The 25,812-nt window shown below is 48.8% G+C and overlaps 1 protein-coding gene across 2 annotated transcripts; it reads right to left on the bottom strand.

The window, feature by feature from the left end:
- Tspan33 (tetraspanin 33) lies at positions 1-25,812 on the bottom strand. Of its 2 annotated transcripts, none has more exons than XM_028866201.2 (8): positions 25,488-25,812; positions 9,354-9,411; positions 8,649-8,773; positions 8,296-8,370; positions 4,845-4,940; positions 1,767-1,895; positions 1,249-1,410; positions 1-1,043 (listed from the first exon to the last, which is right to left on the bottom strand). In XM_028866201.2, the coding sequence occupies exons 1-8, from the start codon at positions 25,587-25,589 to the stop codon at positions 942-944; spliced, it is 849 nt and encodes a 282-aa protein (XP_028722034.1). In that variant the 5' UTR covers positions 25,590-25,812; the 3' UTR covers positions 1-941. The 2 variants fall into 2 exon arrangements, with proteins under 2 accessions (XP_028722034.1, XP_028722033.1); XM_028866200.2 differs by having other exon boundaries at positions 8,649-8,776.

Genomic DNA, 25,812 nt, shown 5'->3' on the forward strand with positions numbered 1-25,812 from the left:
TAACAGGTCAACAAACTTTTATTGCCATTTCTGCCAGATTCCTGATTCTTACACTGTAGAAACACTGAGTTCTGGTGCAGGGGGATGAGGATGGAGGATGTGGCCACCCCTCTGCCAAGTTAAAGAAAACCCCACTTGCTGGAGAGGGAGGGCTGGACAGACAGGAATTCAAGGGCATGTATGGCTTAGGCCGGCTCCTCCCGACTGCAGAACGTAGGGACCACGGTTCCAAACTTTTTTGCGAAGGGGGTGGGGATGAATTTGGCTGCTGCCTTACCCCTTGCCCTTGCTGCCATGTTTCCATGGAAATAAAGGAGGGGCAGGATGTAGCTCACTCTCAATACCTGGGAGGATGGCAAGGCAAGCACTGGGTAAACACAGCCCCTTCCACTCCTACCCATAGACCCAGCTGTCCCGATCCAAGCCCAGGCTTACTCCCTTCTGCCTGCTCCCCTCCCCTCCCCTCTGGAGCTGGGATTATGCCAACTGGACTCCAGGCAGGGCTGCTAGCGTCTGTTCCACAGCCAGGTCTCCCTGGCTGCAAACTCGAAGTATGTCCACTAGCTCGGGAGCAGCCTAACAGAGCTGTCTGTTGTGCCCAGTGAGAGTCTGCAGCTAGGATCCCTAAGCTTTCGGGACCGCTGCTGTTTCCCCGCACACCTTCGCCCAAACAAAACTCAAAAACATAAACTCCGTGTTCGAGGTTAGAAACAGGACGAAACAATTTGCTAACAATGCTGAGGCTAGGATGGGGGAGATGAGGCACGTCCTTCTGAGACCTGAGCCACCCTGTGCTCTGTCTCTGCAGTCTGCTTCTTTCCACTGGACCCTCATTGCTGGGGGGCTGGAATCCAAATCGCCACAGGGAACTGTTCTCAGCACCCTCTGCTGGTGGTCCATGAGGCTTGCCCGGCACCATGGTCGGGTCCCGGGAAGGCTTCTCAGTACCATGGGTCAGCACGGTGCTGCTGGTTGTAGAGCTGTAGTTTGATCTGATCTTTGATTTGATTCACGAGGACCTGGGACAGAAGGATTCCCACCAGCTGCAAGGGGCAGAAAGGAATTAGCCTTCAGCAGGGAGTGATTATCTGGCTTTCCCTGGCTTAGTCTTCCCAAGGCAGCAAGAACCCCACCCCTACCCCCACCCCACCCTCACCCAATGTCAGGACCCCACTGATCCCTGATGCCTCCACAAATGACAGTCTTTGTAGAGTCTGTGAGCCCTGCCAGCTGGAAAGGGTAAGTTACCTGGGGGATGGCCAGGCCCAGTGCCACACCACCAAGTAGGAACAGGTTGCTGTGTATCCAGTTGACCAACTTGTCGATACAGCCGTTAGTGTAGATGACTTTACTAGCTTCCAAGTAGTCAAGAGCCTGCATACCTTGGCCACACATAGTGTTGATCACTGCCTGAGGAAAGAGTTGAGAAGCCGAATGGTACTCCCACACCAGAAACACTACCTGATGAGCTTGCCAACTTTCCCAAGCCCCTAAGCTGTTTGAGAATGTCTGCGGAGAATACCGGAACAGAAATGGCTAATTGCAGAATTCCTTTCCAGATTCTCTGGGTCCAATGGCCCACTTTAGAACTGCCTCTTCTGAGCCCCACGTGGGCCGTCGGAGTGAAAGGTGAGTGTGGCCACCACAGTGGGGTGAACACAGACGCCTGCTGCCAGCCATCCTGCACACCAACTGTAACAGCTTTTCTGATCAGGAGGTAACGTGGAGTGTTACCCAGCAGGAGGTGAAGTAGGGTGTTTGCTCACCTGATTGGGGGTGGGCAAGCAACAGGAGTAAGGCACAGAGCAACGCTCACGGCTAGGGTTGTCCTCTGAGCAGTTGAAGTACATATTCTGAGACCAGTCTCGGTAGGAAATCCCTCCACAGCAGCTGAACTGCAACAGAGCCCACCAGAGAGATTAAGAATCACCACTTTCCTACACTAAGGTGGCCAGGGGGGCTCACCAAGCCTAAGGCAAGCTTCCATTTGTAATGTCAGGGTATTCTAAACACATCTATGAACTCAACTCAAAGCATCTCCGCTGCTTTCATCTGAAGAAATTCCCTTTTTAATTCTTTATGTACCTTATTATAATTTACCTAGTGCTTGATACTCTAACTGCACACATCACACACACATACACACACACATACACACACATACACACAACTGTACATATTATTCAGGTGTAACCTCTTGGAGAAGGTTCTGGATTTATAACCATATAAAGCATAGTCTGACAAAAGGAGGTATTTAAAATTACTGGCTAGGACTGGGGGTGTTCAGTGATAGAGCACATGCTTAGAATGTGTGACCCCTGGGTTCACTTAAGCATTACCAAGAAAAAGAATATTTAAAAAAATCCAAACCCAAAACCTTGACATAAGAAAAAAAAATCAAGAAGAGAATCTTCAATGTCATGGGTGCACAATTACTTCAGGAAAGCAAACTGAACCCTAAAGTTAAAGGTCTGCTGACAGAGGAAGAGACACTCAGCACTGGTGTGGAAACCCTCCATTCAAATCTAACTCTGATCCATGGCAGCATAACCCAGAATAGCCAAAAGGTGGAAGCAACCGAAGTGTCCACCCATGGCAGAGCAAAATATGGCAGTCACTCAAAGAGTAATATTCAGCCTTAAAGAAAGGGAATTCTAGCCGGGCGGTGGTGGCACACGCCTTTAATCCCAGCACTCGGGAGGCAGAGCAAGGTGGATCTCTGTGAGTTCAAGGCAAGCCTGGGCTACCAAGTGAGCTCCATGAAAGGCGCAAAGCTATGAAGAGAAATCCTGTCTTGAAAAACCAAAAAAAAAAAACAAAAAAAAAAAAGAAAAGAAAAAAGAAAGGGAATTCTGGCACATGCTACAACATGGATGAAACTTGAAACATGCCAAGTGAAGGAAACCAGTCGCAGAAGGGGACACACTGCACAATTCCATTCATATGAAGCCCCCAGAACAGTTACATCCCAGAAAGTTGAATGGTGGTTGCCGCCATGAGAGCGAAATGGGAAATATTTAATGGGCACAGTTCAGTAGGGAAAGATGAAATGGGTTTAGTTTTTAAATTGTTTATCAGTTTGTGTGTGTGTGTGTGTGAGAGAGTGTGTGTGAGAGTGTGTGTGTATGTGAGTGTGTGTGTGAGTGTGTGTATGTGAGTGTGTGTGTATGTGAGTGTGTGTGAGTGTGTGTGTGTATGTGAGTGTGTGTGAGAGTGTGTGTATGTGAATGTGTGTGAGTGTGTGTATGTGAGTGTGTGTGTGTGTGTATGTGTGTGTGAGAGTGTGTGTATGTGAGTGTGTGTGTGTGTGCGTGCACATGCACACACGTGCTCCCTCTGCCTATGTGTGCACACAGATGCCGAAGTGCACCCGTGAAGGCCGTGAAGGCCGGATGACGACTTTGGGGAGTGAGTCCTCTCTTTCCACTTCCGAGCCCTGGAACCAAACTCAGGCTGTCTGTCAGACTTTTACAAAGGCACCTTTCCCCACCCAGCCGTCTCACCAGCCTGGAAAGAGGTTTTGTTTTGTTGTTGTTGAGTTGGGGCTTCCTGTAGCCAGGCTGACCTGGAACTTAGTATGCAGCTAAGTCTGGCTTTGAACTCCCAATCCTTCTGCTTCTGTGTTCCTAGCACACGGGATGGTATGCACTGCCATACAGGCAAAGATGGAAAAGTTCTGCTCATAAATGGTGGTGATGGCTACATACAATGTGATTTTCCCTCCTATACTGGGATTGAACCTAGGACCTCACACATACCAGGCAGGTGCTCTACCACTGAGCTATAACCCCAGGGTCTCACAAGTTACTCAGGCTATCTTTGAACTTACTCAGTAGCCCAGGAAGGCCTTGAGCTCTTGATCCTTCTGTTTTAGCTCCCAAGCAGGGAGGATTATAAGTTGTGTGACACATCCAGCTAATGTAAATATTTCTAATACCTAAAATGGCAAATCTGGGTTGTGGGTACAGCCCAGCGTTACAGCGTTTGCCCATGATGTTCAAGGCTCTGAGTTCTACTCCTAGTTCCACAAAACAAGAGAGACAAAACAAAATGGTATTTCCTGGTTATGTATATTTGGCCACCATTTTTAATGTGATATAGAATAAAATATGATGGTTCCTCATTCCCCTACAGGTAACCCCTTACAAAGGGGCTTCTTAAAAAGTCTTCCAGAATCCATTTGTAAATAAGACTACAGAGTCATTCCTCTCTTTTTCTCTACATAAGCAGTTGATTATCAACACTGTATGTACCAGTCTATGCCCTGAGCAGTACCTGTTTCTCATACAAAGCCCTTCCTAGAATATATTATTTAGCAAATAAAAGAACTTCACAGGCCTAGAGAGTGAGGCATTTCTAGGACAACTGCTGTGGGATGGTCTGTATGTCAAATCTGTTGCTCTGATTGGTCAATAAATAAAACACTGATTGGCCAGTGGCCAGGCAGGAAGTAGGTGGGACAAGGAGAGAGGAGAATACTGGGAAGCAGAAGGCTGAGGCAGAGACACTGCCAGCTGCCGCCATGACCAGCAGTATGTGAAGACGCCGGTAAGCCACCAGCCACATGGCAAGGTATAGATTTATGGAAATGGATTAATTTAAGCTATAAGAACAGTTAGCAAGAAGCCTGCCACAGCCATACAGTTTGTATGCAATATAAGTCTCTGTGTTTACTTGGTTGGGTCTGAGCGGCTGTGGGACTGGAGGGTGACAAAGATTTGTCCTGACTGTGGGCAAGGCAGGAAAACTCTAGCTACAGACAACCTTAACTTTAACCCCTATCCACCTCCTCCACCTCCCCCCCCCCCAGGATATTGGATGACCACACCATGCTTGGCTGGTACCTTCTTCTGGCCAAAGTCAATGAGGTTCTGCAGGTCCAGGTCATCTCGATAATGCACAATAGCATTGTTGATTAATTCACTCACTTTCCCCCGAGCCTGCCAGATACACAGTGAGACAATCAGGACACAGGCTTAATCCATAACTGATTAATCCCCTCAGAAATAACAGCAAACACAGATCACCCTTTGTGGAGGTTTGAATATGTCCCCCATAATCTCAGATATTTGAAGACTTAGTCCCTGGTTGGTGGCACTGTTTTGGGAGCTGTAGGGGGCGTGGCTTTGTTGAAGGAAGTGTATCACTGAAGTTGAAAAGCTGGTACCGTTCCCAGTGGACTCTCTCTGTTTCTTCCTTGTGGTTCAGGACATCAGTCCCAGCCCCTGCTCTGTCACCAGGCCTGTTGTTGGATGCCATGTCTCCCCTGCCATGACAGACGCTCTTCTCTAAGATGCCTTGATTGTGGTGTCTTGTCACAGCAACGGGAAGGTAATTAGCACACTATTGCTTTGTCTTTTGCTCTCCTTTTCAGATTTCCCCATGTTTCACAGTCACAGCACAATTTGTAGGAGGCAGAAGGGTACCTGCCATACATACTGCAGTGTGGTCAGAGGCCCAGGAGGCCTTCCCACTCTCATGCCAAGGCCAGCAGATGAGCACAGGCGTGGTCCTTCCATCCATTCTGGGTACACGCTTGCCAACAGCAAACACTCAAGTCAGTGCAGCCAAGTGGCCCTACGTCCCCACCAGCACCCATCTTTCCAGCAAACCTATTCACTGCCATCATCTCCCATTCTGGCTTCCTTTTTACACACTGATGTTTCTATCACATCCTGGGGGCCATTAACTCACCAATGCGCCTCATTTTGTCACTTTACCATTCAAAGGCCTTAAATTTAATGAGAAGTCCTGTGAGCTTTGGTAAATAAGACCCCGCTAAGCCTCCAATCCCTGTTCATACAGGATGAAGAGGGAGAGCCTGGCTGCTAGAGAGATAAAATTCATGTTATTTTCTCCTTAACAACAAAATGGCAAAGCATAATTAAGGGGTCTGGGTCACTAAAAGGTATTAGTGACTAGGCAGTCACTAATTTCCCCCAAGAGCTGGGAGAAATCACAGACTAAAGTTCAAAATTAAGGCATCTACCAAAGGTCATGGTCATATTCCCTCAGATCATCTTTAATCTGAATCAGCCTTGAAATCAGACCTACCAAGGGAAGACAGCTGGTGGGCTCAAGGCCCGTCCACTCTGGGGCTCAGGTGACAGTGGACAATAGAAACACTGATCCTGATGTCATTGCTCCTCGGAACTATCTTTCAAAATAATGCAGTGTTTATCAGCCTCTGCACATCAGTACCCAAAATATGTATTGACTAGCGCAGCGAAGAAACGAATTTTGTTTTATTTTAGAAGAGAGGGGCTTACTGAGTGGAGACACTGACCCCTAATGGACACAAGAAAATTGCACCTCCTTAGACTTGACACAGCCAGGAGGGAGAACTTGTCACCTCACATCAGCTCTCAGTGTGTGTGTGTGTGTGTGTGTGTGTGTGTGTGTGTGTGTGTGTGTGTGTAGTTTCTTGACAAGGCTGGCCTCGAACTCACAGAGATCTGCCTGGCTCTGCTTCCCATCAGTTCATAAATTTGTACGATGTTCTCTTTCTGCTCAACTACTCTTCCTATGGCTTTTTGTGTGTCGGTTTGTTTGTTGAGACAGGGTTTCTCTGTGTGTGCCCCTGGAGGTCTTAGAATTCACTCTGTAGACCAGGCTGGCCTAGAACTCAGAGATCTGCCTGCCTCCGGAGCACTGGGATTAAAGACGTGCGCCACCACACCTGCCCTCTTTCCCTACGACTTTATTCCATAGTTTTGCACTTTATTCCTGGTAACTATCTGAATTTGAGAATGGAATTCTGGTTCTCCACCCCACCCACCCCATTTTTGTTTTGTTTCTGAGACAGGGTCTCATTAGGTAGCTCAGGCTGTCCTAGAATGCACTCTGCAGACCAGGCTGGCCTTGAACTCACAGAGATCCACCTGGCTCTGCCTCCTGAGTGCTGGGATTAAAGGCGTGCACCACCACCGCCCGGCTATATCTTTTTTCCTTTATTTTTTTTAAGATTTATTTATTTATTTATTTATTTATTTATTTATTTATTTATTTATTATGTATACAGTGTTCTGCCTGCATGTATGACAGCAGGCCAGAAGAGGGAAGAGGGCACCAGATCTCATTACAGATGGTTGTGAGCCACCATGTGGTTGCTGGGAATTGAACTCAGGACCTCTGCAAGAAAAGCCAGTGCTCTTAACCTCTGATCCATCTCTCCAGCCCTCTTCCTTTGTTTTAAAAGACAAATTTCTCACTATGTAGCCCCAGCTAGTCTGGACCTCACTATGTAGACAATGCTGGCCTCAAACTCTTAGAGATCCCCCTACCTCTGGCTTCCCAGTGCTGGGATTAAAGAAAGGCTGGTTCTTAATTAGGACTGCTGCCTTGTGGCAGGCCACCTCCAGATGTGGGAACAGGCTTCAGAACAGAGTTTGCCTTCCCCTGCTTCCACATCTAGTTCAATAGACAGTTTTTGAACAAGAGTCTCCTCAAGGGGCTGGAGAGATGGCTCAGCGGTTAAGAGCACTGGCTGTTCTTGCAGAGGTCCTGAGTTCAATTCCCAGCAACCACATGGTGGCTCACAATCATCTATAATGAGATCTGGTGCCCTCTTCTGGCATGCAGGCAGAATACTGTATACATAATAAATAAATCTTAAAAAAAGTCTCTTCAAGCTGTGTGTGGTCTTCATCACTGAGCTCTACTTAGTCATTCATCCTTCAAGATTGCAGTTATTTTAATGTTTCTCATGTTTATAGAATTTTCTTTTTTCTTTCTTTTTTTATTCTTTTTTTTTTTTTTTTGGTTTTTCAAGACAGAGTTTCTCTGTGTAGCTTTGCGCCTTTCCTGGAACTCACAGGCTGGCCTCGAACTCACAGAGATCCGCCTGGCTCTGCCTCCCGAGTGCTGGGATTAAAGGCGTATGCCGCCGCCGCCACCACCACGCCCGGCTTATTTTTGTTTTTTTGAGACAGGGTTTCTCTCTGTAGTTTGGAGCCTGTTCTGGATCTCACTCTGTAGCCCAGGTTGGCCTAGAACTCACAGAGATCTGCCTGCCTCTGCCTCCCGAGTGCTAGAATCAAAGGTGTGCACCACCACCATTCGGCATTTATAGAATTTTGTAACCCAGTGGCATCTCAGGTTGTCAAAGGAAAACACCTTACAGTCATGAAGCTCTCTTTAAACAGGTTGACGTTAAAGGCCATTTATTCATCCCTAAGGGGACCTTTCAAAGGCTGGTGCTTCCCAGGAGAAAAAGCGCTGTGGTTAATTAGTCAGGAGCCGAAACTTCCCCTTCCTCCCTCTGGTACTGAAGCCGTCTCTAGGCTCCCATGTTACCTTGTCTGAGAAGACGAAGCCCAGGATGCCAGCAGCCAGCTGCAGCAGGAACACGATGGTGAGGCAGAGCGAGAACTGTGGCACACGGGCAAGACAAGGAGAGGACCGTCACTGCTCGGGGAAACAGCCCTCCCCAGGGCCAAGGAGTACAGCACTGAGGCAGCTAGGCTCCTCCCCACACACCCCTGACATGGCAAAGACTGCTACCTCTAGGACAAGGAAGTGGAGGCGGCCACTCTGTGCTGTGAGGAGTGGCCAGCACTTAGAGGGTGGAATGGGACGGAATGGACTGTCTACAGTGTGGCACAGGGGTCCCCGAGGCATAAGGAGGAGTGGAGCCCTCGACCACTCACCGTCTGCAGAAGGCAGATGTTCTCCCGAAGGGATCCGATACAGCCACAGAAGGTGAGAAGGAACATGAGAACGCCCACTACGATGAGCAGGATGGCAGGGTCCACCGCCAGACAAGCCAGGGCTGCTTCTGGGAGAGAGGCTGACCCTCAGCTGGAGCCCAGTGCCCTCCGAGGGGGCTCCCAGGGATGGATGGGGGTGTCCCAAACTGTTCTTCCTGTCCTAGGGGATTCTCCATGTCTGGTGAAGACTATGAGAAAGCAAGCCCTTCCTCACAGGGAAGAGCAGAAAGTGTGCTGGGAGAGTCGTGCATGTCTGGAGGAACCAGGGAAAAGCCCTTACTCCAGGCTCGTGAGGGCAGGCGCCACTGTCAGTCCAGAGATGAATTAGAATGACATTGGGCTGACTAGCTGGGTGGACTCCTAGAGACTCTGCAGAGGAATCCAGGTGACTTCAGGGTAAGCTAGCCAGTGCTGGACTGCTTGCTCTCTGCTTCCACAGACCTGGCTTCTGCAGCACTTAGTCTCAGATGTGGGCAGATCTGGGAGAGGGCCGGGGCTCAGGAAAGCCCAAGTGAACTGCCAGTCTGAAGTGACCCAGGAAGACTGGGTTCAGGGAGCTGCTCCTCCAACCTCAGCCCAGGGCCAGAGCGGAAGCAAGCTGGGGCACAGTGAGAGTGTGGGAGGCAGAGGGGACCTATAACCCACCTGCATGCTTCATCAGCCTGGCGTAGACACCCACAGCCACCATGACCATGGAAATTACCTGTGGGGACAAGCAAGGAGTCTGATTGAGATTCTGGAAATGGGAGAGCTCTGGCCACAATGAAAAATCTTCTAGGAGGGCAGGGGGAGGGCTTTCCCAGCGTCCAGGGGTAACATCCCCTACCCACTCCTGGTGATAATAAGTGCTTTGCCACCGTGAGAAACTCCCCAGTATTGTCTCCTTCATTCTCTATAACACAATTATCTCGTGAGACAGATAGTCTCCCCATTTCACAGATGGAGAAATTAAGGCTGTACAAGCTTAATATAGAACAGAACAGTGGTTAAAAACACAAGCTTCCAGAGGGGTTTGGGGTATAACCCAGTGCTACAGTACAAGGCCTGGGTTCAATCACAAGCATCAAAACTACACACACACACACACATACACACACACTTAAAGCATGGCCTCTGAGAGATTCAGATATTTAACCCTATTTAGGACAAATTTCTGATTCTCAGTTGATTTCCACATGTGAAAGCTATAGAAAGAGCCAGGTGTGGTTGATGGCTTACCGCAGTTAATCTCAGCCCTTAGGATGAAATGGGGGATCAAGAGTTTGAGGCCAGCCTGTGCTACAGTGCAAGCACCTGCCTCAAAGGGAAAAAAAAATTATTTTTATTTCTGTCTGTGCACGTGTCTGTGTGGGTGCACACTGAAGCCAGAAGAGGGCAGAGGAGATCCTTGGACCCCTGGCGCTGGAATTACAGGTGTCTGTGAAATGCTTGGTGTGGGTGTTACAATCTAAGCTCTGCCGGTCCTCTGACTTACAGCAACAAGCATTCTTAATCAATAAGCCATTTCTCGAGCCAAAACTTTTAAAATGTATACTTATATTTCTTTCTTTATTCTCCCCTGCCCCAGACAAGGTTTCTCTGTGTAGCCCTGGCTGTCCTGGTACTTGCTCTATAGACCAGACTGCCCTCGAACTTAGAGATCCACCTGCTTCTGTCTCCCAAGTGCTGGGATTAAAGGTGTGAGCCACCACGCCCCATTAAAGTTATATTTCTGATGTCTTAAAAAAAGTTTTAGCGGCTGGAGAAATGTCTCAGTGGTTAAGAGCACTTGCTCTTGCAGAGGCCCAGCACCCACACGGCCTCACACAAACACCTTTAACTCCAGTTTCAGGTGATCTGGCTCCTTCCTCTGGCCTCTGGCAGCACTTATATATACATGCGGGCAAATGCTCATATACATACATAAAAATAAGTTAATTTTTAATTGTTTACATTCTTTTCTTTATGTGTCTATGTATGAGCTCATGCCACACCATGCACACGAAAGTCAGAGGACAACTTGGAGGAGCTGATACTCTCCTTCCAGGGATCACACTTGGGCTTGTCCGGCTTGGCCATACCCACTGAACCATATTGTCAGTCCAGAAAAAAGTATTTTTTTAAGAGTTAAATAGAGGGCGTGAAGAGGGGGATCTTTGGTGTGTAAAAATGAATGGAAAAAATTTCTTAATAATAATAATAATAATAAAAGAGTTAAGTAATGTTTGGAAAGCACCCGACGCCACCTTTGACATTAAATTACACCCCCCCCACATGACCACCGGAACTGTACAATTCTGAATTCTAAGCCACCTGCTCAGAAGGCGGGGCTTTCATGTAGATGAGGCTCTAGCTCTCCAACTCCCTTGGAAGCCAAGAGTAAGATGTACACGGCCTCGAAAGGCAGGAGTGCGTGTGATTCCTGGCACTGCCATGGAAAGGAATCGTTATAAACCCTGATGCCAGTGTGGGAGAAGACAACCTAGGCCAGACAAATGCCATGGCTCCTCCCTGTGAGAGCAAACCCATTAAAGGCCCCCAGAGGGGCCTTTGTCCCCTGGGCCTCCACAAGTGCTCCGTAGCCCCAGCTTTGCGCTCAGCTTCCAGGCTGGTGCTAAGCAGCAGCCGACGGTCACCATGGTAATAGATGAGGCCAAGCTCTGGCAGAGAGAGTTCTCAGTAGCAGGGGCTTGACCAACCCAGCAGGGAAGGGTAAGGCAGCTAGACCACACATCCTGCAAGACAAGAACCAGCTGGAAGGGGCCACCTGGACAGGTCTTCAGTGAAAGAAGGGAGCTGGGCCCTGGACAGGGAATAGGGTCAAACTAGTCTTCTGCGAGAAAGGTATTTTTGCATTTGGGACTTATTTCTGAAAATGCTATGCTATTTAGCAGGTATGTAGTTAATGGCGAATGCTGAGTTAAAAGTCTCTGGAATGCTTCTTTGTGAATGCATAGCCCTTTTTCCTTACTCCTTCATCTGGCCCTTCCTCTGACTCATGCCTAGCATTATCAGCTAGTCTCCATATTTGTCTTTGTGCATCCATAGCTCTGTACACACACACACACACACACACACACACACACACACACACACACACACAATCTAGCCCTTCCTTCAACTTGAATCCATATATTATCAGGCTTCACCTTCTGCCCAGAATAAACAAGGCAGCTTAAAGAGCTGGATGTGGGGCTGGCAGTGCCACCTGACTCTTCCTCTAGCATGGCCAGGCTTAGGAAACATGGGGGAGGCAGGGAAAGCCTAGGTCAGTCACCTCCAGGTATGGAAGGGCACTTGACAGTGTAAGCAAATGTCTTTGTCCCTTAAAATGTACCACACCTGGGCCAGCAAGACGGCTCAACAGGTAGGTACAATTCCTGGAACTAACTCCACAGACGGCCCTCTGCCCTCCACAGACACGTGGCTTAGTCAGGGTTTCTATTGCTGGGACGAAACACCATGACCAATGAGCAAGCTGGAGAGGAAAGGGTTTACTTGGCTTACACTGCAGCATCGCTGCTCATCGCTGAAGGAAGTCAGGACAGGAGCTCAAACAGGGCAGGATCCCAGAAGCAGAAGCTGATGCCGAGGCCATGGAGGGGAGCTGCTTACTGGCTTGCTTCCCCTGGCCCACTCAGCCCACCTTCTTATAGAAGCCAGGACTACCTGCCCAGGGATGGCACCACCCACCATGGCCCTCCCGCATTGATCACTAAATAAGAAATGCCTTCCAGGGGGCATGAGGGCATTTCCGCCCCTGAGGCTCCTTCCTGATGACTCTAGCTTGTGTCAGGTTGACACACAAACCCCCCAGTGCAGTGTGCACTTCCCTTGTCACTACACACAACTGCAATTCTGAATATCATTCACAACACGGACTTAGTTAACAATGAGCATCTGCTCTCTAGTTCTGTTGCTCCCAGTCCCCTTGCGTGCTGAAATTTTCTAGATTGGATAACGTTGTACAGGGATCACATTAGCAGGGGTGGTAACGCAGAGCTGTCATCCCGGTGCTCTGGAGGGAGAAATGGGAGAATCAGAAGTTCAAGGCCAGCCTTGGCTATGTTGTAAGTTGGAAGCCAGAATAGGCTACATGAGACCTTATGTCAACAACAGAGAGGGGAGAGGAGGAGGGGAAGGAGAAAGGGAGGGAGGGAAAGAGGCAACTTAATTCTCTCCATGAGCCTGTAATTACAACAGCAGCTCTGTCTGCTGGAGTAAGTAGAATAATGTTCTAATTCTATGATCATCTTATATGGCCAAAGAGACATTCTGCAAATGTGATTTAGGATTCAGGATTGAGAGATTACCCCCAGGGCCCAATATGGTCACGGCAGATCTTATCAGAAGGAAGGAAGAGGGTCAGATTCAGAGGGGGAGGCAGAACAGTGGAGGCCAAGTTGGAGTGATGCGGTACCATGGACTGAGGGGTGTAGGCAACCTCAGAAGCTGGGGCAGGAAAGGACATCTCCCCTAGAGAACACAGGAAGAAGCATGGCACTTGCGGACGCCTTGATGGTAGCCCAGGGAAGCCCGTGTTGGACTTTGGACCTCCAGACATGTGAAAGATATTTGTGTTGTTTTAAACATTAAGTTTGGGGAGACAGGAACTAATACGTTATTCAAATTCAACCAATCAGCTGGTAGTATACGATACTGGGAGGACCCACAATCTGTGGGTTATCTGGAGAGAAAACATCTGTAACTTAGAGCAGTGGCTCTCACCTCTGGCTGCCATTAGAGTCACCTGGGCACCTGGAAGTGAAGGAGACACTTCAACTCTTGATGCCCTGCAAACCAAAGAGTTTACAACCTCTGGCAAGGAGACCCAGGCAACTATAGTCCTGAAACAGTTCCAAGTGATCACAGTGCAGCCAGTTGGAGGACTTTAAAGCCTAAGGTGCAGCCAACCAGGAATGTAAATAGAAACTAGGTTGCATTAAAATCAAGATTGAGGCTTGACTAGTATTAATAGTTAACGTGATCGTTAAGAATGCCCTTCCTCGGAGCTCTCCAGACCTGCGTTTGTCTTTCACGGCTTTCTCTTTCACACTTCCATTCTTGCCTGCACTTCCCACCCTGGATTCCTCAAAGCCGCCGCCACGCGGCAAGGCGAGTCCTGCAGACACTAACAGCATCACATTTTAAAGCTGAACAGAACTTCAGAAACAGACTCATACCTCTTAATACAGAGGAAGCCGGAGAAGTAGAAGGGACGTTTGGTCAAGTCTATATGGGTGCGTGGCAATGTCTGGACCCAATGCAATTTCCCTATCTCATTCTAGTAATCTTTCTAGATTTCAATCTTTGGTACAAAATCCCCATAATAAAAATCTCACCAATGACTTGCTCTCATGAGGACAGAGGTAAAGTCACTTCTCTTCTTAGAGTGGGTTTCCAGTTAATGGAGAGAATGAAGCCTGGCTAGAACTTTAAAAAGTTAGGGACCATTTTTAAAATAGCTGAGTCTAGCTTTTAGGTAAATTTATGTTTCTGAAAAGCTGTCAGTCAAGTGATATAAAATAATTTGTATGCACCGGTGCCTTTATTCTTATATAAGGTGAGTTATCACCTTGGAATGAAAATGGTCATCCCTTGGGCTCCAGTGAGGAAGGGCTGGTTTAGGACCAGAGCAGAAATGTATTATGATGAGCCTGGAACAGTTTGCAGCAGAAAGCAAGAAAGTATTCAGCAATAAATCTGGGGTAGGGGAGATGGCTCAGTGGGCTAAGAGCATTTGCTATGCAAGCATGAGGACCTGGCTTCAGATACCCAGCACCATGTGATAGCTGGGTATGGCTACGCATGCCTGTAACCCCAGCACTGGGGAGCACATATCTGGAGAACTTGCTGACCTGCCAGCCCAGCCAAAGTGGAGGGTTTCAGATTCAATGAGAGACCCCATATCAAGGAAATAGGCAGAGAATGGGAGAGGAAAACACTCGGTGTCTTCTGTTGGCCTCCACATGGGCGCTCACACACAGAGATACACACACACACACACACACACACACACACACACACACACACACCACAATCAAAATTCTCACATTGGTGAGACACAGGCACCAAGTGAATGAACCACCAATGGCCAAAGTTAGAACAACTTAAGCATCAAAAATAAATAAATAAATAAATAAATAAATAAATAAATAAATAAATAAGAAAGGGGCTAAAGAGAGGCCCCGGGTTTGGTTCCTAGTAACCACACTTCGTGACTCACAACTGCCTGGACCTCCAGCTCCAGGGGATTTGAAGCCTCTGTTCTCTCTGGCACTTGCCTTCACATGCACATACCTACACACAGCCACACACACGGACATCCGCATACACACACTTCACATGCACATACTACACACAGACACACACACATGGACATCCGCATACACACATTCACATGCACATACTACCTACACACAGCCACACACATGACATCCGCATACACACAATTCACATGCACATACCTACCTACACACAGCCACACACATGACATCCGCATACACACAATCACATGCACATACCTACACACACACACACACACGACATCCGCATACACACACTTCACATGCACATACCTACACACAGCCACACACACGACATCGCGTACACACACTTCACATGCACATACTACCTACACACAGCCACACACACGACATCCGTACACACATTCACATGCACATACCTAACAAACACAACACGACATCGCATACACACACTTCACATGCACATACCTACCTACACACAGCCACACACACGGACATCCGCATACACACAATTCACATGCACATACTACACACAGCCACACGCACATGACATCTGCATACACACACTTCACATGCACATACCTACCTACACACAGCCACACACACTGACATCCGCATACACACAATTCACATGCACATACCTACACACAGCCACACGCACATGGACATCTGCATACACACAATTCACATGCACATACCTACCTACACACAGCCACACACACATGGACATCCGCATACACACACTTCACATGCACATACCTACACACAGCCACACACGGACACCCGCATACACACAATTCACATGCACATACCTACCTACACACAGCCACACACACGGACATCCGCATACACACAATTCACATGCACATACCTACACACAGACACACACACACACGGACATCCGCATACACACAATTCACATGCACATACCTACACACAGCCACACGCACATGGACATCTGCATACACACAATTCACATGCACATACCTACCTACACACAGCCACACACACATGGACATCCACATACACACAATTCACATGCACATACCTACACACAGCCACACGCACATGGACATCTGCATACACACAATTCACATGCACATACCTACACAAAGCCACACACACATGAACACACACATAAACACAATTTAAAAATAAAGTACAAATTTAACTGTATTATAAAATAGATTATCTGTGCATCTTTATTAATACAAATGAAGAACTTTATTTAATAAATAGAGAATAGCTAATAAATGTAGGTATCAAAGAGGTAGAACACAAGTCCACGCACTGTGCACTGAGCATAGTCTGTCCTCCAAAGAGCACAGCACAGAAGAGGGCAAATAATCACACATCCTGAGACCAACCCACAGCCTCTCAGCCTCTCGATGAAGGTCAGCAGCAACAGAGATGAGATATGCATCACTGAGATAACACCACGTGAGGAAAATGTTACTTTGCCACTGTGTCTCACCCTCAAAACCCACAACCTCAGGAACACCAAGAGCAAGACATCAGGCAGTTCTAATAAAGGCACTGTCTACAAAACAGTACCCTCAACAGCCTTCAAGGCCATCAAAAACAAGTTTGAAAAACTGTCACAGCCAAGAGGAAGAAAACATGGCAACTAAATGTAATGTCGCATCCTGGAACAGAGAGGTGGGAGAGACTAAGGAAATCTGATTGAAGTCCGCAGCATGATGGCAGTGCCATCGATTGGAACAGATACAGTATACTCACCCTATGATGTTAGCATGGAGGAGCTGTTCTTTAAAAGTCCATTGAAATAAGGGCTGGTGAAATGGGTCAGTGAGGAAAGGGGCTTGACAACAAGCCTAAAGATCTGAGTTCGAGTCCTGGGACCCACGTGGTAGAAGGAGAGAGCCAACTCTGGCAAGCTGTCCTCTGATCTCCATACATGTGCAGTGGCACATGAATGCCCACACTTACACATACAATAAGGAAAAACAAATGCAAAAAATCCATTTAAATAAAAACCAACTCTTAAATTTTTTAGTTTTCAAACTTAGGTTTTGGGGTGGCATCTTTTATTGAAAAGGTTTTTTTTTTTTCATACAATATATTCTGATCATGTTTTCCCTTTCTCCCAGATACTATCCATCTCCTTACCCACCCAACTTTATGTTCTCTCTCTCCCTCCCTCCGTCTCCTTCAAAACAGCAACAAAACAGAAAAACAAGAAACAACAACAAAAAAAACTCCTCACAAAAACAAAAATCAAAACAAGCAAAAAGCCAACAAGCCAAAAGAATGGCAAAACAAAACAAAAAGCCCAGAAAAATGCCATTGGGTTAGTTTTGTGTTGGCCAACTGCTCCTGGGATTCCACTGGACAAAACCGGTTTTTCCCTTTGCCAGTGAGTCTCAGTTGCAGATAGCTACCTGGTTAGGGGTGGGACCCCATATCTATTTCACCCTCTTCGTGCTAGGACCCCATCTGATTGAACCTGTATCAGTCTTATGCATATTGACAGTCTCTGTGAGTTCATATACGCATCAGTCCTGATGAGTCTGGAAGACACTGTTTCCTTGAAGTCATTTGTTACCTCTGGTTCTTACAATCTTTCCGCCTCTTTTTTTTTTTTTGCATAGATCCCTGAGTCTTGAGGGGAGGGGTTTGATGAGAGCATCCCATTTAGAACTCAGGCTCTAGTTCCTCACTCTCTGTACACTGTCCAGTCAAAAAGTGAGTCTCTGTGTTAATTCCCGTCTACTGCAGGAAGAAGCATCACTGATATGGGTTGAGGAAGGTATGGATCTGCACCCCAGGTTAGTGTGATCCCTAGTAAAAACTGGAGATGGGCTAGAAGGCAAGCTGGGGTAACTAACGTTTTTAAATAGGGTCTCATGTCAATGCTGGCCTCAAACTCACTATGTAGCTGAGGATGACCTTGAACTACTGATGCTGCCCATCCCTCTCCACCCCCCACCCCTATCCCCGCCTCCCAAGTGCTGGGAGTACAGGCATTCGCTACGACACCTGGGAAATTACATGTTTAACAGTCAGTACTCTAAATAAGTAGTTTCCCTGTTTCCATTCCAGTATTGTTGCTAGGCCTCTTCTCTCTGCTAGCACTGACTAGAGGATGGACAGGTAAGGTATTGTTCAAAAAGAAAGTAGGAAACCCTATTATTTTGGCTTCTCTTGCATATTAGGAACAGACACCCATGATTGGATATTTGTAGGGGGAAAAAAAAAAAGTCTTGTTCTAAACCCTACGGTACTAGTTCAGGTGCCGAGTTAGGGTTCCCAAGCTCAACGTCAACGACTCCCGGCATATCGGCGGCTGGTGACTTGCCAAACTCTGAGGAGACCCGAGGAGATAAGAATAGAACCCTGTTCCTAGGGGCTACACACGAGCAGGAAGCTTTTATAAAATAGAAAATATTAATTACTCCCAAATTATTAGAACCACTAATTACCATCTTTCTATGGCTAATGGCGGAGCTGTGAGCAAACGAGTCTCAAGTTCCAGGCTGCCTCATCCCCATCTACACAGCCTTCTCTTCCTCCCTGGAAGAGGCTTCACCTTCGGGCCTCCCACCTAAGGCCGCCCCCAGCGGGGGACTCCAAGGGGCTGCTTCCAAGGACAGTGAGTGCCAAACTAGCAGCAGACTACACTTCACTTATTTATTTATTCACTTGTTTGTGTGTGTGCCCACACATGCATGTTCACGTCACCGTGTACACATGGAGATTGGAGGGCAACTTTTAGGAGTTGGCTCACTCCTTCCAGGCCCTGGGTCCCAGGGATTGAACTCAGGTCACCAAATGTAGAGACAGGTGCTTTTACCTGCCAAGCCATTCTGCCAGCTCCAGACTAAACTTATACATGTTATCTCATCCCAACCAAGAGGGCATTAGTGTCTCCATTTTACAGAGCTGAGGTTCATGGCATTCAAGTAACTTTGCCTAGTTCACTCAGTTAGTGAGCTGTGAGAACCTAATTCTGGTCCTCAAAGCCTTGGGACCTCAGCCACGAGGCTGGCTGCCTTCTTATCTCTGCATCACAGTTGCCCGGACCCCACATGTCCCCGTGGGGCTATCATGAGGCAGGAGATCAGCCGCCCTCAGCTCTCTTGGGGACCAGCTGGCAATCTCCAAAGTAGGTGGAGCTCAGGGAGGGGAGAGAGAAAGCATGAGAACCTAACAGGGCACCAGCCTAGGGGGACGCTCAGAGGAGTCTCTAAGGGATACCCTGAAAAGGGGAGGAGGCATGGCAGGAGGAACCAGGGCCCACCCAGCCGGAGAGTCCTCCAAGAGAAAGCATGGGCTTGCCTGGCTCCACATTTCATAATCCAGTCTGCAGACAGTTGGGGGGCTTTCAATGACCACTCCATTAGAGTCTTTTTTTCTCTCTTCTTCAGAGGATGGTGGTAAGAGACAGCTCTGCACTGTGTGGAAATCCAAATGCCCTGAGCTGAGGCCCCAGATTCAATCCTTAGCAAAAGCCAAAGCAGTAACTCCCGCTCTACTCAGGGGAAGCAGAAAGGAGTCTCTACTTTGTTTCCCAGATTTTCTATCCTGTTTCTGGGTGGAGTGCAGGAAGTCACAGCCTCCTAGACCAAAGCAGGCCCAAGACCTCCATAGAACTGCTGGTCCTGGAATTCTGAGGAGGCAGCTGTCTGCGTGACGCCGGCTCTCAGCTTGCTCCCTCTGAACTGGATGATGTTACCTTGATGGAATGGAGGAGTCCACAGGGCTCGCTCCTCATTCTGTCTGTGGCTGACCCTTTGGTGTCTTCCTCAGAGCATGGCTACTTTTGCACTTCCAAGGTAATACATGAGGAAGGGAAGTCCACCAGGCTCTCCACCATACAACTGTTCATACTCAATGGATGCTGGACATAGTGATACATGACTGGAATCCCCAGAAAGCTGAGGCAGGAGGACTGCTGTGGAGTTCAAGGACAGCCTGAGCTACACAGTGAAGGCCACCACTCCCAATCCAAACTCAAGGTCCTGGAAGGACCAGCCGAAGTCATAGTCTGATAGTCTGTTACCGAGACTATGAGAAGAACTTTACATCTTAAAAATCCCTTTTAAAAGTTGCTTAAAATTGAACTTTCTACTTAGTACAAGACCAGCAGGGTTTCTAGGGGAGGTAGGAAAGCACGCAGGCTATGATGGCTCTTATCTCCACTTACGGTGATTTGAAGTTCGTTTGTCCTGTAGTGGCCAAGCCTTACTATGTGCCGGGCTTGCCTGAACTTGCCTGTAGCGGTGCAGGCTGATCTGATCACTGTGTAGTCTATTCTGGCCTTAAATTTAGGATCCTCCTGCTTCTTCAGTTTCCTGAGTGGTAGGATTACAGGAATTCGCTAATCTGGCATTTCTATTGGATTTTAAAAAGAATCTGGAGATATACACGGTGGCTCATGCCTATAAAACCAGCACCCAGGAGGCTGGGACAGGAAGGTCTCTGTGAGTTTGAGGCCTGTCTCAAAAAATCAGAAAGAGCGGCTGGAGAGATGCTCAGTGAGCAAAGCACTTCTAGCCCCAGCATAAAGCCCTGAGTTCAAATCCCCAGAGCCATGCGAAAAGCTGGACTTACAGCACATTGTCTAGAATTCCAGTACTCCTACTGTGAGATGCGAGGCAGGGACAAGAGAATCCTGGAAGCCCTGAGGCCAGCTACCCTAGCATAGGCAGCGTTAAGAGACCCTGTCTCAAACTCAGTGAAAGGTGAAGACAGACACCTGAGGTACACATACACAACAAGCACACACACACACACACACACACACACACACACACACACACACAGAGAGAAAAGAGAATAGATCCAGGACAGTCACCAGAACTGCATAGAGAAACCATGTCTCAAAAAACAAAAGAGAAGAAAAAAGAAAAAAATCAGAAAGAAGCTAGACTCAGTGGTACAAGTGTGTCTGTAACCTCAGCAACCAGGAGGATCAGAAGTTCAAAGTCAGACTTGGCTACATAATGAGTTTAAGGCCAGCCTGTCTCAAAAACAAAACAAAACAAAACAAGAATCTGATTACTTTTTTTATGGAAGCCTACCTAGCCCATGGGCTTCAGGAATGCAGGGGAGAAGAGGGGGTGGTGACTAAGGCATTTGGGGGGTCTATCAGGAGAGACCGAAGGACATTCACTACACAGACTTTGTCAGGGTTGATGTCTGGTCATCTCCTCCTGGCTTCTTAGCCAAGTTACTGAGACAGTGTCACAGATGCTCTGGGATGATTCTCAGTGCCTGGAGGACTCAAAAAAAAAAAAAAATGGCCAGGGCATGGACTATGATGGGTGCTTCTTCCTCATCCAAATCATGACATTTATTCCAAAGGGGTTTTGAAACAACATGCATCATCAGATAACTGGGATCCAAAGGAAACAGATCTCCGAAGCCTACTCTAGGCTCCGTACTGGCCATGCTGCCCCCACAGCACAAAACCGCATTTTGATAACAAAGTAGTATTAGGTCAATACTTATACACCTACAATTCCATTGACCATGGTCTGGAGCGGAAAGTAATAGACACGTCAGCCTTCTCCCTGTCTGTTCTAGCTCAGATTATACTGCCTTCTTTACAAATTTGAGAGCCTTTGATGTTAGAACAATGCCTTTAACTAATTTTGGTTTGTTTGTTTGCTTGCTTTTTGACACAGGGTTTCTCTGTGATGCCCTGGCTGTCCTGGATCTCGCTCTGTAGCCCAGGCTGGCCTTGTACTCACAGAGATCTGCTTGCCTCTGCCTCCAGAGTGCTGGGATTAAAGGCATGCGCCACCGCCTCCTGGCTCTCACCAGCAGCTGGGATTGCCCTAGGGAAGATCCAGATGTGGTCCAAATGTGCCACTAACAAGAGAAGAAATCCAGATGCTGGGGTGGCAACCACATGTGGCTCTAAGGAGCTACTCAAGAGGATGGACGTCATTTTTGTTTGACTAGCTCAAGAGAGGAATGGCTGGCAGGCAAGGCTAGGCTACATTTCCACAGAACAAGCCTGTGAGGGAGAGAAAGAGAAAGGGCACCGTGTCTCCACCCAGGAAGCTTTGCTCTCTCAGGCAACAAACATTCAATCAACATTTACTCCTGCCCCAGGTAGTAAGAATCCAGAATCGGTGGGGTGGCGGTGGCACACGCCTTTAATTCCAGCACTTGGAAGGCAGAGGCAGGAGGATCTTTGTGAGTCTGAGGCCAGCCTGGTCTACAAGGCGAGTTCCAGGACAGCCCGGGCTGTTACACAGATAAATTCTGTCTTGAAAAACAAAATCCAGAATTGAATAAGGCAGTCTGTATCCTTGGGAGCCTGGGGTCAAGATGGGGGACAGATAAAGAAGCACAGGACTGCAGTACAGGGAAGGAAGAGAAAGTACCAAGTAAATCCAGAGGTACAGTCACCAGAGAAGCCTGGATGAGACGGAAAGGCTGAAAGGCTGAGCTTCCGGCCTTTGCTTGACTCAAAAGCCCTCCAGCTGCGGTGCTGAGGAGAGATAAAGGACCTTCAGGGAGGAGCAGGGCTGTGCTGATAACTCAACAGATGCCCGGGGCTAACACACTGGTTCGTACAGCAGTTTCTTATTTACTCTGTACAGAGGTGACCAACACAGGGAGGTGGAGAGAGGCAGTTACTTCTAAGGAGTTTAAACAGAACTTCTAGGATCTTGGAGCAGTTACTTCAGGCCATGGAAACCCAACAATCAGTCGCCCAGCAACCTGATTCTGGGGAGAAAACCAGAGCTTCCAGGCCAAAGAGGAAATGAGATTTGAAATATAAACAGGAGGGATTGATTCTGACTCCAAGGGAGGCATCAGCCTTCTGAATCAGCCTCCAAATGCCCTGAGAGTCAGGGCCCCTGCAGCAGTAGAGGTGGCCCCTGCCAGCACCCCTGATGTGAGCCCGATGACAGTGGCCACCTTCCTAACATGTCTCAAACACCACCCCTACACAGCTCCCCAGGAGCTGGCCAGATATGCACTCTGCCTGCAAAATGGTCCAACTGTGCCAGTCATGGGTGCTTTCCATGAAGAGAAGGGGAATTTGATTAGGACAGTGGAAGCCTGCAAGGGGCATCCCATGTTCACCTGTCCCTTAAGTGGATGGGAAGATGAGCTCAGAGCTGGAGGAGCGGTCCTTCGTTGACAGCTCATGGGTGTGGACTATCACTGGGGCTCTGGACTTGGGAGAGAAGTGATAATCAGTAAGGCCCAAAAAGTACCACCCTTTCCCCCTCCCTTAGGGAGGCCAGTGTCCCAGAGACCAAGACACAGAGAGTTATGCTTAGATCCTGCTCCAGGTCTTAAAGAGAAAAAACAGTTCCCAAAGTCATTTATTCATCTATAAATAGTTCACAGAAACAGACAAATTCCTCCTTTAGAGGAGGAAGATTAAGGACAGAGAGACAGATATGGTGGCTTAGCGTCACGCACTAAGTAGGTGCCAGAAGGAAACTGGGGCTCTGGTCCTTCCATGTGCTATTTCCAGTGCCACTAACTTTTTGCATCCACAGTAGGTCCAAAAGGGGGGTTCTGCTCTAATCTGGGGTAGTACCAACATGGCTAGCCTCTGATTTTGAACGAAGCATTTTTGATTTTTTGTTTAGTTTTTAGAGAGGGTCCTGTTCATCCAAGGTGAGGGAGCATTTTGTCACCCACGAGTGCCGATGGCCAAACGCCTTCCTGAAGCATTTTAACCAAGGTAAACGGGCCTGTGAGCCTCGCTCTCTCCCGGACTGCGACCTCCCAAAGTCATCTGCTTGATAAAAGAGTGGGGCAGAAGAGTTCAGGAAGAGGTTCCTGAACTCCAGAGTGACAGATGCTCAGGCTCCTGACGCCAAGGAAGAGTGAGGCACTGAAGGAGCAAGGCCCTGGCTGAGAGCTCACAGGAAGGCCCCCTCGAAGGGGTTTTCACTGGTACTTGCCCCTATGGGGTGAGTTCCCCTCGGTACATCCCCTCAGCCCTGCAGTGTGGCAGCGAGGGCTTCTGTTGTTCTCAAACCTCTCGGGGAAGCAGAACCTAGGTCATGAGAACTTAGGTTGACTGGTGACCCCACAGGCCACAGTGGCAGCCATCTGGGTCACAGACTCCCCTGGCCAGCATGCCGATTCCATAGGAAATCGCCAGTCCGGGCCTGCTAACCAGCTGCTGGACCCCGGTGAAGACACTGGCTGTTGTTGCGATTTAGCTTTCTCCCATGTAAATGTGGCAGTCTAACAAGAGGCCTGCTACATTTTTACCCTAGTTCTAAAACTGAATTTGCTAGAAGCCCAAACTTCAATCTTCCCGAGAGTATGGTGGCTGAGAGTGAGCCGTCACCACCGCCCTCTGGGATTTCTCTCGTTCGTCCCAACAGGCTGGCACTTCTGTACTCTGTGTCTGCATTTCACACCAAGGCCCCTGTGAAACCCTTCCAGCAGCTGCCTTAGAGGTCTGGCCTGCTCTTTCTCCTGGGAAACAGTTTAGACCCACTATTCTTCCCTCCTGCAAATCTGAACCGTCGTTCTCAGGCTGAGGTAGGCGAGGATGATAGGCATCACAGGCTGCAGCTCTGGAGTGGTAGGAGCTGGCAGACGATGGGAAAAGGACTTCCCTGTGTTATCAAATCCAGAGGGGACCAAGCACTCTCTAGCCATGAAACAGGGCTCAGCTGGCATTTTCTGATGGGCTCCCCCTGAATTCCCAGCCCTGTCTTCCATCTCCCATCACACTGGATTGGATTTTTCCTGGGAGGAAGAGAAGGCCTGCGGACTTGAATGGATTTGCCCAGATCAGTCAAATCAACAAGGATGGTAGAGTGGGGATGGAAATCCAGGTGTCTGGGGCCGTACCTCAATATTATTTACACTTTTCCCATCCCCAAACAGAAGATTCTGATAGGACCCCCAGCCTTCCAGCCCAACAGAGGATCCTATTTAAATTATCTGAAGACTGTCAGCTCCGAGAGAAAAAGCTGGTCTTGAAGGAGGTAGGACAAAGTTTAGGACCACTCTGGGATAGGCAGGATACACATCGGACCTGGAGGCCATTCTTAACCCTTTTCAGCCTTGACAGGAGCAGACACTGAGGCCTGCAGCAGGGAACGAGAGATACAGCCCCTTGACCCATTCGCCTGAGGAATTGGGGAGGGAAGGCTTGGGGTTTCCCTTCCTTCTCTCCACCCCCCACTCCCCCTCTTTGGCAGTCGGGCCTTCCAGTACCCAGGCCTGAAAGTCCCTAACCATGAAATGTGCCCATGGGGCTGTCCAGCCAGCTCTTTCCCCAAACACATCTTTTTTGGCCTGACACAGATTCTCATCCCTGCTAAACCTTCATCCCTGGCAACAAGGGTGATGCCCCCTCTTAACGTTCCCTCCGGACACGGCGCCACTGTGCTGTTCCTCCCCAGGAGAGATGCCCCCGAAGTGTCACCAGCCCAGAAAACTAGGCGGCACCGCTCACCAGGCTCCTGGGCACCGGACAACCCAGGCCGGCCCTCCCTAGCCACAGGCAGCCCCCCTTGGCGCTCCGAGGATGCCCTGCAGCCCGGGTGCCCCTTGACCCCCCGAGCCTCACCCAGAAGAGCATGTTGAAGAAAAAGAGCAGGTATTTCACCAGCGGACTGACGAAGGAGAACTCCTCCCCGTAGGCAGCGGGCGCTCCAGGTCTCCGCGCCATGGTCCGCCGCTGCCCTCGGGGGCCTATCTCCCAGCGGCCGCCGGCCCACCTGCGTGCCCCGCAGCCCGGGGCGTGAGCCGTGGGCCCACGGGGACCCGAACGCCGGGGCAGCCTCACCGCACCGGGAGCCGCCCGAGCCGTGCGTCGGGGAGCCGCGCAGCCGGGGGAACGGCGCCGCCGCTGGAGTCGCAGCGGGCAGCGTGAGCAGCGGAGACTCCACCGC

The sequence above is a fragment of the Peromyscus leucopus genome, chromosome 3, assembly GCF_004664715.2.
Source record: "Peromyscus leucopus breed LL Stock chromosome 3, UCI_PerLeu_2.1, whole genome shotgun sequence".
Lineage (NCBI taxonomy): Eukaryota > Metazoa > Chordata > Mammalia > Rodentia > Cricetidae > Peromyscus > Peromyscus leucopus.

Excerpts from the sequence above, each read along its gene's own strand:
- Tspan33 (XM_028866200.2), bottom strand. The coding sequence starts at position 25,589 with ATGGCGCGGAGACCTGGAGCGCCCGCTGCCTACGGGGAGGAGTTCTCC. Across the intron at positions 1,896-4,844 it reads TTGACTTTGGCCAGAAGAAG|TTCAGCTGCTGTGGAGGGAT; the intron begins GTACCAGCCAAG and ends GCTCTGTTGCAG. Across the intron at positions 1,044-1,248 it reads TGGGCCTGGCCATCCCCCAG|CTGGTGGGAATCCTTCTGTC; the intron begins GTAACTTACCCT and ends TGCCCCTTGCAG.